Genomic DNA, 17,531 nt, shown 5'->3' on the forward strand with positions numbered 1-17,531 from the left:
ACATTTGTTTACTTTATTTCTGTACCTGAAAACTATTAAACCTACCTAAAAAGCACTGTTTATTTCATATGTATCTTTGTTCTGTTGTCTTTATGTAGGTATGCTGAATGTTAAATGGATCCAATCCATGTTCATTAAAAATTATTTGATGATGCAGCAATAAACCTGCTAGTATATTTTAAATGCAGGTGTTTTTAAACTTTACTTATTTAAAATATGATCAAAATACTATCTATTTTGATGACAAAATTTCAAATAAGAGAGGAAGTGACAAATATCGGTATCAGCCAATAATTGTTTGTTAAAATCGGTATCGGTATCGGCCCCAAAAAATCATATCGGTGCATCCCTATTTATAACCACTGATGGGCAGCAGGGCTGTCTAAGCTGTTTTAGAGACCTGATCAGTAGTTGAGCTTTTAAAGTAGGCCAAATTCACAGTGAGTCTGAGTTTTTTTCAGTGATTATCCAGTGGCATAAATAGACCATATTGAGTTTAGAATGAATGAGCTTATGGTTGGTATCACTTCAAGTAATGAGCATGTTAAAGGGACTGCTGTTTGCTGTGAGGCATAAAAGTGCACTCTTTCCACAGAGTAACTGCTGTGCCGCTGTCTATTTCTGACTGTTGTGTACCAGCCCCTGCACTCTGTCTTCTACCTTCTCATTAAAAAGATACCTCAGGCTTATTATTAGTCTTTTACGGCCATTTTTGTTTCCCTATATATTGTGGCCACTAATTAAGAATTTTATATGAATTTAGTAATTCGTTCCCTCATTTTCAGTAAATCTTGCACACAATATCATATATTCTTTCCCTCGTTTTCCTTGATTTAGTTAATCGTGGCTACGTTGAACTTTTGCAGAACTTTTGAATGGTAATCTATATAATCTATATAAGAAGCTAATTTTGAATTTCATTGAAACGAAGAGTGGGCAAGGCATATCCCGGCCCTCTTATCACTCTAATGTACTGGAAATCCGCAATATTGCCTGAGAAATAGCTACAGTAAATAAGATCAGTATTAAAAATGCATGCCCTTTTTGAGAGATCTCCAGCTCTTGATTTTAAAGCATAACCTACTTCATAGAATAGTATTTCTTCTGCCAAGTTTGGGTCTGTGGGAAGACTTCTGGGGAGCTCAGTTGGAGTTCTGCTGCATTGTGCTGAAAGTAGGTAGGATTTACTGACGCTCCCTGCACAGCAAGTTTTCTTTCCCATAAATCAATGGGATACGGAACAGTGAACACCTTCATATTATTCACATGCAGCGATAGTGAGCATGGGGAAGAAAGTGCCAAAAAAATATTATATTTACAGTGCATTAACCCACTGCAGTTACCACTACTGTTCTGTTTGTGTTCGTATGATTGATCACCACATGGGAACTGATATCCTATCCCATAATATTGGCTTCCTTTTGCTTTTCACCCTTTAGAATAGAATGATTTTTTTTTCCCAGACTGACTTTTACTTAGGATTAATAATAAGAAAAGAGTTTATTTAGGCTTTAAATTTTAAATTCAGTCCAGTGAAAGCCTATGTAACTGAGACCTCACAAAAACCTCAATAAACATGCACTATTTTTCAGAGGGTCACTGGAGGAAATCTGAATTGTTTCACCACTAGGACCAGGAGAGGTTTCTGGATGCACTGAGGGAGGCTTTGTTGGCCATGGTTTTCTTAGCGAATCCAGTTGGACAAGATGCCTCACAGCTGTCCTCCATTATGATTGGATAGAGCTTTGTAAACCCTCTGGCACCACAGCAAGGACAAGATGCAAATGGCAACGGTATCTAACTGGACTTTGCCAAGTACAAACTGAGACGATTTTGCAACCCAAAAGCGTGTTTGTGGTTTTTATCGATTAAGTTCGCTTTACTAAAATGGCTAGCCTTGTGTTTGCAGTGAGCCTTGTGGGTTATTATGTCTGTATATACATGCTCATGGCCAGTTCTGATAGAGACAGCTTATGTCTACTTAAATGCAATGCAATGATGGTGGGAAGCAGCCAATTGTGAGGCCTGAATGGATGTTTTTCCATAGCCTCCATGTAGAAGCAAACATTCACCATAGCATACCAAGGCAACATCTCGTCCTGCTTTCAACACATTGTTTATCTGTTCCCGTTATGCTGTTTTCTGTGAACAAAACATTTTTATATATTAACCACACTCTCTGTTTATCATCGAGTGCAGCTTCTTTCTCCACTCGTACACTCGACCACAAGCATAAAAGGCTTCTTATGATATTTGCTTTTGAATGCTAGAGCTTATGTTTCTGCCTGTGTCATGAATGGTGCCGCCATGGTTACGGCACAGGAACAACAAGTGCTGATTCATCTGCCACACATGCTGGCATCCCAGCACCAGGCTAGAATCATTCTGATGAACAGGCTTTAATCATGACTGTGTCAGCAAAATCATATCAAGCCTTTTTATGACAATATATACACTTTTTCCATCACCCCACCTCTTCAACACGTGTACAACCAGTATATTCACATCCAGAACAATACACACACACACACACAGAGGCATGTTTTCTTCTGTCAATGTACCGTTAAGACAATCGGTTCACTCAGCGGCCATATTGGTAACACCCCTGTCCATGTGTTTATTAGGTATACAAGTAATAACTGCTATCTATTTGAATCCAGAGAGAGCAAAGTCTCCAAAACTGTGTGTCAAGATTAAGTTTTAATAATTGATTTTAAGTCTCACAGCAATAGGATCTTAAATTTAGCTGAAGAGTGCATTTTTAGGCTATTATTCACAATACATTTTGTTCTAGAGTAAACATACCTGTTTAAAAGGCTTTAGATTTACATTTTACATGTATTTATTTGACAGATATTTTTATAAATTTATTTTATATATAATATATGTACACCACCATTCAAAAATTTGGGGTTGGTAAAATGTTTTAATGTTTTTGAAAGAAGTTTCTTATGCTCACCAAGGCTGCATTTATTTGATCACAAATACAGTAAAAATAGAGAATATTGTGAAATATTATTGTCATTTAAATTCACTGTTTTTAATTTTAATATATTTTAAAATGTAATTTATTTCAGCGATTGCTACGCTGAATTTTCAGCATCATTACTCCAGTCTTCAGTGTCACATGATCCTTCATAAATCATTCTAATATGCTTATATGGAATACAAAATGTCCCTTTTGATCAGTTTAATGCATCCTTGCTAAATAAAAGTATTCATTTCTTTCAAAAAACAAACTCTTACTGACCCCTAGTCTCACGTAGCCAGACCTTCAGACTGACGGCAGAAGGTCTGGACTCTATCGCAGCTTTCATTTGCCAAGGACCGCCCAAGAGGATGTTTGATTGACACGTAACGTAACCAAATTACAGTTCGTTTTGCTCCGTGTCATGTCTAGGTGTGTGAAAATGTAAAGTCGATGTCCTTACAATAACAGAACGGCGTGCATCTAATAAATTATTCATTTAAAAACATTGTGCAAGTTTACTGCAACAGTGGAACCGCAAACTTCACATACTTTTGAAATTCCAGCGTTTAGCTGATCCTGATACGTGCTCACTGTCACAGTTGTAAACACAGCGGAGTTCTTCTTCCACAAGGGGTTTGGCGTCAGCATTTGTTTCCAGTTAAGTGTGCCATATGTATCAGACTTTCAGCCAACGGTCTGTGGGCGTGACGTCTGAGGCTGAGACTAACTGACCCCTAACTTAACGGATGCGTGTATATAAAATTATGTTTATGTATCTATTTTAAATATACATTTTATATATACATTTTATCAGTATGTATTGTTTCCTGGGAATCAAACAATGACCCTGGTCTTGCTACAGTAGCATCATGTTTTACCATAAGAATCGTGCTTCAGGAACATGTGCGCTCTAGAATAAACAAAAACACGACTGGCTCTTTTAATTGAAGGTTGGGACTTCTAAGTGTTACGTTTTCTTCCTCTTATAGTGTCTCTGCCTATGTTGTCATGAGCAAGCAGACTGTCTGTCTCGCTCACACAAAGACAAATAGACGCACATTTGTGTATGTGACACATATCAGCTTCACGGAAGTGTTAACCAGCTCTGGCCCTGCCCGAGAGGCGGCTCCCTGAACATCAGTCCTGGCATGCAAATCTAGTGGCTCTTGTTGTCTGCCTCTCTCTCTCTCTGTTTCTGTCCGTTTCTCTCCGTCTCTTGAGAGGGTTGGAAAGTTCGTTCTGCATTGCTAGAGAGAGTTAAAGTATGTATTACTCCCCATTCCTGTGTTTTCTCCCCACCTCGTTCTCACTGTCTTTCTTTTTGCTCTTTCCACTCACAGAACACAAGGAGGGACCGGAGTGGAGGAAGGCTGTGCCCAGCTACACACAGTCCAGCAGCAGCATGGACTTCCGCAACTGGAACACAATGCCACGTGACGAGAGCCAGGAGCCTCTGCCCAAGAACTGGGAAATGGCCTATACGGAGACGGGCATGGTCTACTTTATAGAGTAAGTCCTGTTTACCAAGTAGGACATGTTCCCGGACTGACATTCCTGTCAATCAATCAGATTTTAGGGTTTGGGATTCGGACTATGTTTGTTTGACAGAAATGTGGTTCCAGGAATTAGTTAAATGTTTTTTGATTATTTAATTTCACTTTCGTAAATGATAAATAAGCATAATTAAGCAAAATATGCTCTTTTGTGCCCATTGAATGCAGATTAAATACTGCACTAATTCAGACATGGGGCGCTGAATGGAAGATGATTTTTGATGTTAGCATAATTTTGTGATTTGCTTGATTGTGTAAATTTAGTATGCCAGGTAGAAATGTTTTATTGCCTAAATAAAAATTTTAAATAAAAGTTCTGAGCTAAATATAACTTTAAATAAGTCCAATGCAAAAATGTATTGACCATAAATTTACTTATGAGCTTTCAGTGTATTTTTGTTTGTTTCCAAATTTAAGAACAATTCAAAATTATTTGATTCAAAATAATTTTTTGTGGTAATCGAAAGTAATAAAACAGATGGCAAGATAGTTTTTTTTTGAGTGATATAGGAGCTTCGGTTTGATGAAGAACTTGCACTACTGGTCAAAAATTTGGGGTCAGTAATGTTTTTATTGCCTTTCAATTAATGCCTTTATTCAGCAAGAATGCTCAAAATTGATCAAAAGTGACAGTAAAGACATTTAAAATTTTACAAAAGATTTCAATTTCAAATAAATGCTGTTCTTTTAAGCTTTCTAACAAAAAATCCTGAAAAAAATATCACTGTTTCCACAAAAATATTAAGCAGCACAACTGTTTTTAGCATTGATAATAATAAGAAATTTTATTTGAGCAACATATCAGCATATTAGAATGATTTCTGAAGGATCATGTGACATTAAAGACTGGAGTAATGATGCTGAAAATTCAGCTTTGCCATCACAAAAATAAATTGCATTTTAAAATATGTTAAAATATAAATTTTTATTGTCATTTATATTTCACACTATTGCTGTTTTTACTGAATTTTTATCAAATAAATGCAGAGACTTCATTCACAACATTTAGAAATCTTACCAACCTAGAAAATTCTATAGTTCTTCAAGTATGCAAGTGTGTAGTGTGAATACAGTCTGAACATACTTCATCCACCTTGTTAGCATTGTCAGCTGTGCACTGTTCTTGGCCTCACGGACAGTAAAGTGTCCATCGGATGCATACTACTGAATCTCGGCGATAGCAGAATGTCATCTGGCTATTTTTCAGCTCCTGATTCATGAATATGACATTACTATCATTTGGCATGCTAATTTTAGCTTACTGTATAGAAGGGAAGTGCTTTGCATTAAATTTATGGACAATACACAAGTTTTGCTGTACAAAGAGGAACCCACTATGGTGTGTTTTTAAACAGGGAAACAAAGAAAGATTTGTAGGTCCATCTTTTCAGATTTCGCCTATGATTTACTGTAACCGAGCCCAGATGTAGACAGCAGCTCTCCAGTTAAGGGCTCGCTCAGTAAACAGGAACTCCGGAACTCCTGCAGACACATCAAGCACAAGAGACTGCTGGGAATTGAAACAGCTCTTCTTTCACATGCTGAAGCCAAGGCTAGCTTACATTTTTCACAGCCTCTTCCTTTCAGTGTCCATTACCTGTGTCTGTGGTCACAGTCCTTAACCAAGCATCTCCACACTATCCACACAGAGGAAGAGAGAGCCAGCGAATCAATACTTCATTCTCTGAACAATGCAAACAGTTGGCTAAATGGGGCCTTCCCAGCGGGCCGTGCTTCAGCACGTGTGTCTGTCTGCATGAGTCTCGGAGGATGAGCTGCACCTTGCCATGAATATTTCAGATTTTAAACACATTTGCTTTTGAGTACACTCCCCATCCCTCCACAGCAAAGACAACTAAAGTGCTTTTTGAAAAGGTCTTGCTGATGTTTTAATGTGCATATATATATATATATATATATATATATATATATATATATATATATATATATATATATATATATATATATATATATATATAATATTATTTTTTATTATTATTTATTTATTTTTCCCCATTAGTAAGGTTCAAGTGCCCCTTCATCAACTCCAAACCAGAAATTTTTAACTCATATTATTGTCATTTGTTATATTATATTATTATGTTATATTATATTATATTATACAATTAATAAGTTACTATTTGAACAAAAAAAAAAATATATAATTGGGTGGAAAAAAAAATCATAGCACATATATTCTGAATATGTATAAATGTGATTCTATACATTTATAAATGCACATTAAATACTTTTGACAACACTAATTTTTGGTCACAATCTCAGTTTTAACAGGTTTAAAAAAGCAAAATCAGAATCTGCTAAGTGTACACATGGTTGGAAATTGAAAATATGAAAAAAAACAAAAAAAAAACATCTTGCCATCTGTTGTTAGCAATCGCTGAGCAGCGTTTATTGTTGTTTGTGTCATTTTTACATTGTTACGGTGAGGTATAGTCATATTGCTGTTGTTTTATGAGTGTTACACTGTTTGGCTAAGCTGCGGATTCACTCTAATTGTGTAATTACGGAGCACACTCAGAAGGACTACCAGGTGTTTGTTTGCTGATGCTTCTTTCCCTCTCTGTGTAGTCACAATACCAAGACCACGACCTGGCTCGACCCACGACTGGCAAAGAAAGCTAAGCCTCCTGAAAAATGTGAGGATGGAGGTAAGACTGAGTTCGTTCATGAATCACTCAGAAGAGTAAACAGACCCTAGCTGAGCTGTGAGACATTAGCCTCTCTCTCTCTGGCCCGCCTGACTAATGGCTCACAGGAGACATGCTGAGAGCCCATCAGCGTGTCACCTCACACAAGCAATCCCAGCACCACTTTTTGCATTGGGCACGGCACGTACGTCCATGTCAGGATGGTGGCTCCCCACAACTCTCACATCACAGGGAAAGATAACAAGTCATTTTCCATAGAGCTTAGTAATACCTGCACCCCCATCGTTTCCTCTGCGCTCAGCCTTCTGATCTCTTCTCTGCTCAAACACGCATGTAAATGCAGCCAGACTTCTTGACCTACCTGGTATTTGGCTTCTCAGAAAATCACCGTCAGAAAATCAGACCCCCTGGTGTCAAGCACATGGATGATTTGCATCTGTTCAAGCTGTTTCTGATATGCCTGTCTGATTCTCCACAGAGCTTCCATATGGCTGGGAGAAGATTGAGGACCCGCAGTATGGGACTTATTATGTGGAGTGAGTATGCTCATATCATTTATGGTCCAGTAAGAATGATGAATGGCACATTTTTGTCCACAGCATCTTGGTTTGCTGTACGCTGAAGTTTTCCATTGCTCGTTTGGCTTTGTCTTTTACTTTTTTTTTCATTTCATGTCTTTTTAAATCCAACTTTTTGGAGTAAGACAACAATAAAAGCATAAAGGGATTGTAACCCTCATCCCCATCTAAAGGAAACACAAAACAATTTCAGAAATAATGAAAGTAATGCACCTTACTTGAGTTGTATGATTTGTTATACACAGTGTTGGGAGTAACGCATTACATGAGTTATGTAATCAGATTACTTTTTTCAAGTAAAGTAACGTAACATCCAAGTTACTTTTTCAAATAAGTAACTTTTAAGTTACTTTGTTTTCCCATGTATTGACTGACCTTGGTGAGAGAAATCGGGAGTAAGTGCATAGGCGTTGTGTGATGACGGCTATTGTATGTGATGGCTATTGTAGTTCTGGACTAAATGTGAGCATGCATTTACCTCACTTGTACAAAAACAGATTCAATATTCCTCAATATGAGTAAAAACACTGAAATACACACTAGAATATTACGCAAACCTGCAATAATTGAAATGTTAAATAATACATAATTTATCATCATTTTACTTTTGGTGTGAAAGAGCCTTTACATTTGCCAAAAATAGAACTTTTATGTTGTTATTAAAAAACAAACAAGCAAGCCCAGCTCAGATGAGAAAAAGTAATGTAATGCATTACTTTCCATAAAAGGTAACTAAGTAACTCAATTAGTTACTTTTTTGTGGAGTAAAAGTTTTGTTTTTTGGAGTTAGTTTTATAATGTACCACAATCGTAAAAAAATGAAAATGAAAATGGATGTGTATTTATCCTTATAAAGAATACCTGGCACCCTAAGACTGCTGAAAGAGTGACTGAGCGAAACAGAGATGGTATGGGTGACATGTTTAATGTCACTTCACAAATAGAGATTATGAGATTATAAGATTATAAGAGATTATAAGAGATTATAAATCCCAAATCTGGAATTTTAAGGTAGTTTAATTGAGTTTGGCATTGTAGATTAATTACTCATTGATGCTTGAGTCTAAACAAAACAAGTCTTTGTGAATGTGGGGAGAAGAAGAGTAAATGAAGAGAAAATAGCAGAGGTGGGGGACTCGAGTCACATGACTTGACTCGAGTCAGACTTAAGTCGCACGTTTTAGGACTTGAGACTTGCTTGACAAATATTAATAAAAGACTTGACTTGACTTTGACTTGACATTCATGACTTGAGACTTGACTCGGACTTGAGTTAAATGACTCGAAATAACTTGTCTTTTGTTTAATAAATATCTGTTTTTGAACATGGACAGTCGTGACTGAACATGGAAGGCGCTATGCCAAGTATAATTAAGCAAAAAAAAAACAAACGTTTTGGACATGTTAAGAGTTGACTTTGAATTGGTTTTGTGTTCATTAAACAGAAAATTGGGTTAAAGGGTTAGTTCACCCAAAAATGAAAACTCTGTCATTAATTAATTTATAATATTAATATTATAAAGCGACGAGAATATTTTTGGTGCGCCAACGACTAGGCCGCATTGTAGTGTAGGCCAGGTATATACGCAGGCAAATGCTGTATGACCACCTACTTTTAAAGGGATTTTGCCTATGCCCAACAAGCCATGCAAGAAAACATGCCTGAGGGAAGACGTGATCAAAAAGGGAAGTGTTATTTCACTATTGTAAGTTAATGTTGTTAAATAGAGAAAAACATTGCATTTAGCCTGATTAACTTTTAGCATATTCTTAACCTTGGACTGCATTTTTTTCACAGAAACACAAAATGACCAATAAAGTCTCGATCACCAACAGCAGCACATACTAATTCTCTAAGTTCTGTGTATATGGAAAAATATGTATTTTCATTCATACATTGTAGCAAAAACATTTTAGTTCTAAAGTGCCATTGTTTAAAAAATTGCTTTACTGACAGATGTGTATATATATAGTGGGGGAAATTGGGCTATTCATTCTTGTGGGTGGGCTCTGAGTCTGCTTTGGGCTAGACATTTTTCTGGGACCTGGCAACCCTGATGCCAAGTATATTAAGCATCATGTTCAGTATGAAGATTGCAGTACTTGGGACTTTGAGAGTCTGTGTTTTCGTAAAACATAAAATTGTGACATGAATCAAATGAATGACGAATATTTAAGATTAAAAAAACTGGACATAAACATTTTTTGCCAGTTTTCAAGACATTTATAAATAGTTTTCTTTAATTTCACTCACATTTCTGCTAATTAGATAATATAATAATTAAAAATGCACAAAAAGTTCTCAGACTTTTGGTTGCTTAATTACTGAAAAAGATTATATTATATTATATTATATTATATTATATTATATTATATTATATTATATTATATTATATTATATTATATTATATTATATTATATTATATTATATTATATTATATTATATTATATTATATTATGATTAAAAAGATGGCCATAAATTGAACGTTTTGCCAAATACTAAGAGATTCAGAAATAAATGTTTATTTAAATTCACTCGTCTTGCTATGCTAATAATTTTTAATAACAATATATAATTAAAAGTAATGCACAAAATGTCTCAGATGTCTTAACCCCTGATTACTGAAAAAATATATACAGTCAAACCAAAAATTATTCAGACATTTTGATCATGTAAGTGCAGGACACTATAGTTCATTTATGTAAGTGAGGATAGCAAAATAAAGTAAACTGTGACATATTATACCCAAAAATTCTTCATACAGTGCATGGACTACCAGTAAAACTGATAAAAAAATTGGCAACCAAAAATTATTCAGACACTTTGACCTGACCATGTTTTCATAATTAAGATAATTTTTTTCTGACACAGTTTAACTCTGAGATCTTGCCATATTTTATTACCATTTTTTAAACTATAGTGAATAAACTGTATTAATGAATGAAATGTTCAAGGTGTCTGAATATATTTTGGTTTGACTGTAGTTTGGGCATAAATTAGTATGTTTCTGAAATGACAGACTCAGTATCACTGATCGATCATCATATTGGCTAGATTTGCTAATTTTCTGCTCTTGAAGCACTGTGGCATATTGTAGTTGTTGGCAGGACAGCCGAGGGCTTTCGGAAGCGGATACATGATTTGATTTTAATGCCATTTATTTTGTGTGAGGTCAATCCCTGTTGTGCCAGGATATTTATGCAAGGAAGTCAACAAAACATTATTTTATTTTTGATTTGAATATGGCTTGGCACAGGGCCTCATTACGCTCTGCCTGAATTATCACAAACGGGAACTATAGCAGTCAGATGAGAGCACTCAGTCTCTCACTCTCTGTGGATTGGGCGGATAAGTCTCAGCATGAGTCACACACAGCAAAAGCACAAACAGTACCTTTCTTCTACAAATTCGCAGCACACCGACTGGTTTTGCAAGGAATCTGTGACTGTTAAAAGCCTTCCCGAGGTGCAGTCACGACTGGCAGGTACAACGGTTAAAGCAGAGTCGCACAATGCAGATGAACTGCTTATTTCCCTTTACGTGCAACCTGTGGGGTGGGAGGGGCCGTGTGTTAGGATAAAACAGCACACTCCAGCACTGAGCCAGAACCTCTGCAGAGGAAATGCATGTGCTGTGAAGCTTGTGTCTCTGGAAAGGCTTGCCAAGGTAATATTGATTCATTTCGGCAGCTAACAAACAAGAAAACAAATGCGGCGTTTGTAGAGGAGAGTGTACAGCAATTACAGAGGGTTTGAAATATGGCTGTTCTGTGTGGTATCAAGGATGTTTTTGCAATGTTTTTAATGAAAATTTCAGAAGGTCCTGAAAAGGTTCACTGCAAAAAAAATATTCTATTTTCTTTATAAATGTTCTTGTGTTGTAAAAACATCCTTATTAAAACAAGTTTGATTCTAAAGTCAGTATGAAAATTGACCCTATTGCAAACTATTTATCTCTGCATGGTTATTCCAAAGGAAAAAAAAATGTTTGTCTTCATAATTTGTCTTAATAATCTTTAATCAAATCAACGTTATTGTCCTCTGATGTCATTTGGGGCATACAAACTACTGGATAATTTTAACCAATAGCTAAACGGCTACTTTAGGCATTGTTTTAACAAATTCACTTTGTTCTGCCTCCATTCTGGTATGTAACTTCCTCTTTTCAACATCCAAACAATTTCCAATGCATAAAGTCCTACTAATGTAAGTTTTTCTTGTTGAATTTCCTGTTTTATTTAAATATATCACACTGTGGAAGTAAGAACAACTCACATTAACTTAAAAATATGTTTTCAGAGAATATATACTACAATAAATTTACAGTACCTCATTGGCAATTTATTTTCTGTTTTATAACAAAATTTAGTGAGGTTTATGGTAAAACCAACAACAAAAAAATCTCAATAAGGTAAGAAAAATGAACTTTAAGAGATGTTCTCTGAAAACAAGTCTTATTATCTTAAATCTTTTCACTTCCCAGGTAAGGTAAGGCAAAAATAATACTAAAGTACTGATTGAGAAAATACAATACAATTTTTTTCCAGTGTTTAGTTAAAGATTTTATGGCAGATTGTGTCTTCTCGACATTGTGTAGTTGAAAGGGTTGCTTGCTTCCTTAGTTTTTCCAGGTTTCTGTCTCAGTATGTTTATTTTTCTGTTCATTCACTAAATGTCTGTAGTAAAGGAAAAAGTGACTGCCTGTTTAGCAGATGACAAACACACTGTAAAAAATCAAAGGTTGAGAAAACTTAAAAGTTTAAGGCAACAAACTTCAGCAGATTTTTGAGTTTTCTCAACTTGTTGTATTCAGTTTATACAACAAAAAGTTCAGAAAACTCAAAAATCTCCTACAAAAACAAGTTGATTTTTTACAGTGCAGGAAGAGGTGCATGAGCACAATGCCTTACCTTTTGGCTCTGATTTGGTTTTGTTCCTTCCTTTATTCATATATTTAAAAGACTGTTTGCATGAGCAGATAAGCATCACTACTGTTCTCTTTACCCTGAGGGTTTGTGCTAGCATGTATGTCATTGTATCTGCCATCTTTGGTCCTTTGCACTGACTGTCTCACTCTTTCCTTCAGCCACATCAATCAGAAGACTCAGTTTGAGAATCCGGTTCAGGAAGCCAAGAAGAAACTCAGCCAGGATACGTCTCCAACCAGTCAGCCAATAGCAGTGACCGCAGGAGCAGTACCGACGCCCTTAAGTAAAACTCTAACTTTCTTCTGCATTATTTCTCCATTTCCTACTACCTCTGTTTTTGTTTTACAAACCCGATTCCAAAAAAGACACTGTACAAATTGTGAATAAAAAAGGAATGCAATGATGTGGAAGTTTCAAATTTCAATATTTTATTCAGAATACAACATGGATGACATATCAAACGTTTAAACTGAGAAAATGTATCATTTTAAGGGAAAAATAAGTTGATTTTAAATTTCATGGCATCAAAAAAGTTGGGACAAGGCCATGTTTACCACTGTGTGGCATCCCCTCTTCTTTTTATACCAGTCTGCAAACGTCTGGGGACTGAGGAGACAAGTGGCTCAAGTTTAGGAATAGGAATGTTGTCCCATTCTTGTCTAATACAGGCTTCTAGTTGCTCAACTGTCTTAGGTCTTCTTTGTCGCATCTTCCTCTTTATAATGCGCCAAATATTTTCTATGGGTGAAAGATCTGGACTGCAGGCTGGCCATTTCAGTACCCGGCTCCTCCTTCTACGCAGCCATGATGTTGTAATTGATGCAGTATGTGGTCTGGCATTGTCATGTTGGAAAATGCAAGGTCTTCCCTGAAAGAGAGAACGTCTGGATGGGAGCATATGTTGTTCTAGAACTTGGATATACCTTTCAGCATTGATGGTGCCTTTCCAGATGTGTAAGCTGCCCATGCCACACGCACTCATGCAACCCTATACCATCAGAGATGCAGGCTTCTGAACTGAGCGCTGATAACAACTTGGGTTATCCTTGTCCTCTTTAGTCCGGATGACGTGGCGTCCCAGTTTTCCAAAAAGAACTTCAAATTTTGATTCATCTGACCGCAGAACAGTTTTCCACTTTGCCACAGTCCATTTTAAATGAGCCTTGGCCCAGAGAAAACGCCTGCACTTCTGGATCATGTTTAGATATGACTTCTTTTTTGACCTATAGAGATTTAGCCGGCAACGGCGAATGGAACAGATGTATTGTGTTCACCGGCAATGTTTTCTGGAAGTATTCCTGAGCCCATGTTGTGATTTCCATTACAATAGCATTTCTGTATGTGATGCAGTGCCGTCTAAGGGCCCGAAGATCACGGGCATCCAGTATGGTTTTCCGGCCTTGACCCTTACCCACAGAGATTGTTCCAGATTCTCTGAATCTTTGGATGATATTATGCACTGTAGATGATGATAACTTCAAACTCTTTGCAATTTTTCTCTGAGAAACTCCTTTCTGATATTGCTCCACTATTTTTTGCCACAGCATTGGGGGAATTGGTGATCCTCTGCCCATCTTGACTTCTGAGAGACACTGCCACTCTGAGAGGCTCTTTTTATGCCCAATCATGTTGCCAATTGACCTAATAAGTTGCAAATTGGTGTTCCAGCTGTTCCTTATATGTACATTTAACTTTTCCGGCCTCTTATTGCTACCTGTCCCAACTTTTTTGGAATGTGTAGCTCTCATGAAATCCAAAATTAGCCAATATTTGGCATGACATTTCAAAATGTCTCACTTTCAACATTTGATATGTTATCTATATTCTATTGTGAATAAAATATAAGTTTATGAGATTTGTAAATTATTGCATTCCTTTTTTATTCACAATTTGTAAAGTGTCCCAACTTTTTTGGAATCGGGTTTGTATTTTATTTTTTGCCACTTTATATATCTACTTTAAAGGAATAGTTCACCAAGAAATGAAAATTGTCATCATTTACTCAAGTTGTTCCAAACCTGTATAAATTTCTTTGTTCTGTTGTACACAAAGGAAGATATTTGGAAGAATGTTTGTAACCAAGCAGATCTCGCCCCCATTGACTACCATAGTAGGGGAAAAAAATAGAATGGTGAGTAAATGATGACAGAATTTTCATTTTTGGGTGAACTATCCCTTTAATACTTTTTTTTAATTATTATTCCTATGATGGCAAAGCTGAATTTTCAGCAGGCAATACTCCAGTCTTTACTGTCACATGATCCTTTTAGAAATCATTTAATATGCTGATTTGTTGCTCAAGAATCATTTCTTAAAAAAACACATGCGCTGCTATTTTTGTGGAAACTATAATATATATTTTTTGATTAATAGAATGTTCACAAGAACAGCATTTATTTGAAATGGACATTTTTTGTGACAATGTAAACTGTCACTTTTGATCAGTGGCGTGCACGGGGGGGCTTGAGCGAAAGTGCCCTTTGCAGTCACATCGCGGAACGTGATTTGTACCGAGGGAGAAACCCACAAACACCCATTGCACCCCTGTCCTCACGGAGGTCTGTGCACGCCAATGCTTTTGATCAATATAATGCTTCCTTGAGAGGATAGAGTTTCTTAAACCAGCCTAAGGTGGTTTGCTGGTCTAAACTGGTTTAAACTAGTCTAAGCTGGTGTTTAGTTAGTTGCTGTTCTCCCTGCTTTACCAGGTAATACATATATATAAAAACAGCATACCATCAAAACAGAGCAACCTAACCACATTAGGCTGATTTTTTATTTATTTTTTCCCCAGCATTGGTGACAGGAAACAATTCAATGGGAATGAGATCAGGAAGTGACAAAAGTCACATGCAAAGTGTTTCCTGCATTGGCATATAATATTTCTGTCCTCACTGAAAATGAATATTGTGTGAAGCAACAACACACCAGCTGAACATATTTTATGCTTAATATGAAGTTGGTGTCGCAGGATTTGAGATTTCAGAGCCAGCCGGCGTGATGTGACAAAAATAGAAACCAAGCGACTATCAAAATATCTAGTCACGCGTTGCTTGTCAAGGTCATTGCTTGTTAGGACAAAAACGCAGATTAGCATGCAACAGAAATCATTTATTTCTTGATCATGCCACACACTCTCTGAAAAAAAGGTACAAAAGCTGTCACTGGGGCAGGGCCCTTTCAAAAGGTACTAATATGTACCACTACCATTTAGGTACTAATATGTATACTTTAGGTACAGATATGTACCTTTAAGGTACTAATATGCAGGTAAATAAGGTACAAAGTTGTTTACAAGGTACAAAGGTACTAACCTTTTGAAAGGGCACTGCCCCAGTGACAGCTTTTGTACCTTTTTGTACACCTGATTAGTACACGGTTGATTTAAGTAGAGCATTTCCATCAGTATCTGTGGTTGATATGATCTGTGGTTGAATTCTGTCAGCTAGCATGTGTGTTTTACCATCTGTGTGTGTATTTATGTGTGACCGTGTACTTGCTTAGTTTCGCTCACCTGCACCAGCTTTTGTATGTTTATGTTCACGTTCCACTTTGTTGCTGGTGTTTCACTATTCATTTAACATCCTTGTTCTGTCGTCTAATGTGACACTAAGCAGTAGCTCTGTCTCTTTCATTTTGGCGTTTTCTCTATCTGCGTTTTTCTTGTTTTCAAGAGGTGTTTGCTCACATATCAGGTTCCAAAGCATCAGATTAAACACACACACACTCGTTCTATGTCCCAATTTGCATACTGTCTGTCCTAAATAGAATGCAAAATTAGAGTACACTGAAAAGTTGAGTAGTAATGGCTTACTGCTAATGCTAACATGCATTAAATGGTGCTAATGCTAACATGCAAACAATCAGTATGCAACAAGAAGGTCTGCGTTATCAGGATGCTAAGCAAGGGTGCATTTATTAGATCAAAAATATATATTTTTTTATGTTTTTTAATATATTTTAAAATGTAATTTAATCATGTGATGGCAAAGCTGAATTTTCAGCATCATTACTCCAGTCTTCAGTGTCACATGATCCTTCAGAAACCATTCTAGTATGCTGATTTGGTGATCATGAAACATTCTAATTATTAATATTGTATTTCAAAATATGTTTTTGTAAAAATGTAAAAGTCTTTACTGTCACTTTTGATCACTTTTAATGTTTTGCCGAATAAAAGTATTAACTTCTTTCCAAAAAAAATAAATAAATAAATAGAAAAACATACTGAGCCCAATTTAATTAAATTTTTTATTATTTATGAAGAATCTTCCAAATGATGTTGTTTGTCCGAAGCTGTACCATTTGTGTTATCCTAATATACTAACATAGTTTTGGTGTCTTTATTAGATTAGAGATCGATCATCATCCACTGCCTGGCCCTCTATCCTGGAATTATGTCCTGTTTTATCTGAATGATTGCACTGAATGATATATTTTATATTTTGACCAGCCAACACATGACTTCAGTTCAGTTTCAGCTTGTTCAAGGTTAAACCAGACTTTGGCTGTTTGTTGTTTGGACTCCCTGAGCTTTGCTGTCTCCTGTGTGTTCCTGTGTCCTCTGAGCACTGATTTCGTCCTCCTATCCCCTATGGAAGGCTGGCGGTGGACGTCTGTTCTGTCTCATTAGTGAAAGCAGACGCTGCCCCCCTACTTTGTGCTCTGTTAGCTGGCCAAGACACTTTAATGAGTGGATGGTGACTGCCTAGCTGAGAATAGGACAGGGACGAGTGTGCACAAATGTAAGCAAAAATATAATGCAATCATGCATTGCTTTCAGAGAATAATCGGAAATTATAGCCACAACACCATTCTAAGACCAATTATAA

General features: G+C 36.4%; 1 protein-coding gene across 3 annotated transcripts in view; it reads left to right on the forward strand.

Annotated features, from left to right (window-relative positions):
- The window catches only part of magi3a (membrane associated guanylate kinase, WW and PDZ domain containing 3a), a 164,028-nt gene that overhangs the window by 117,252 nt on the left and 29,245 nt on the right, over positions 1-17,531 (forward strand). For all 3 annotated transcript variants that reach the window (XM_051879902.1, XM_051879901.1, XM_051879900.1), the window contains 4 exons: positions 4,312-4,480; positions 7,114-7,193; positions 7,672-7,729; positions 12,858-12,982. In XM_051879902.1, the coding sequence (XP_051735862.1) occupies positions 4,312-4,480; positions 7,114-7,193; positions 7,672-7,729; positions 12,858-12,982 (432 nt within the window). The remainder of the gene's footprint in view (positions 1-4,311; positions 4,481-7,113; positions 7,194-7,671; positions 7,730-12,857; positions 12,983-17,531) is intronic.

This window comes from Ctenopharyngodon idella, chromosome 22 (assembly GCF_019924925.1).
Source record: "Ctenopharyngodon idella isolate HZGC_01 chromosome 22, HZGC01, whole genome shotgun sequence".
Taxonomy (NCBI): Eukaryota; Metazoa; Chordata; class Actinopteri; order Cypriniformes; family Xenocyprididae; genus Ctenopharyngodon; species Ctenopharyngodon idella.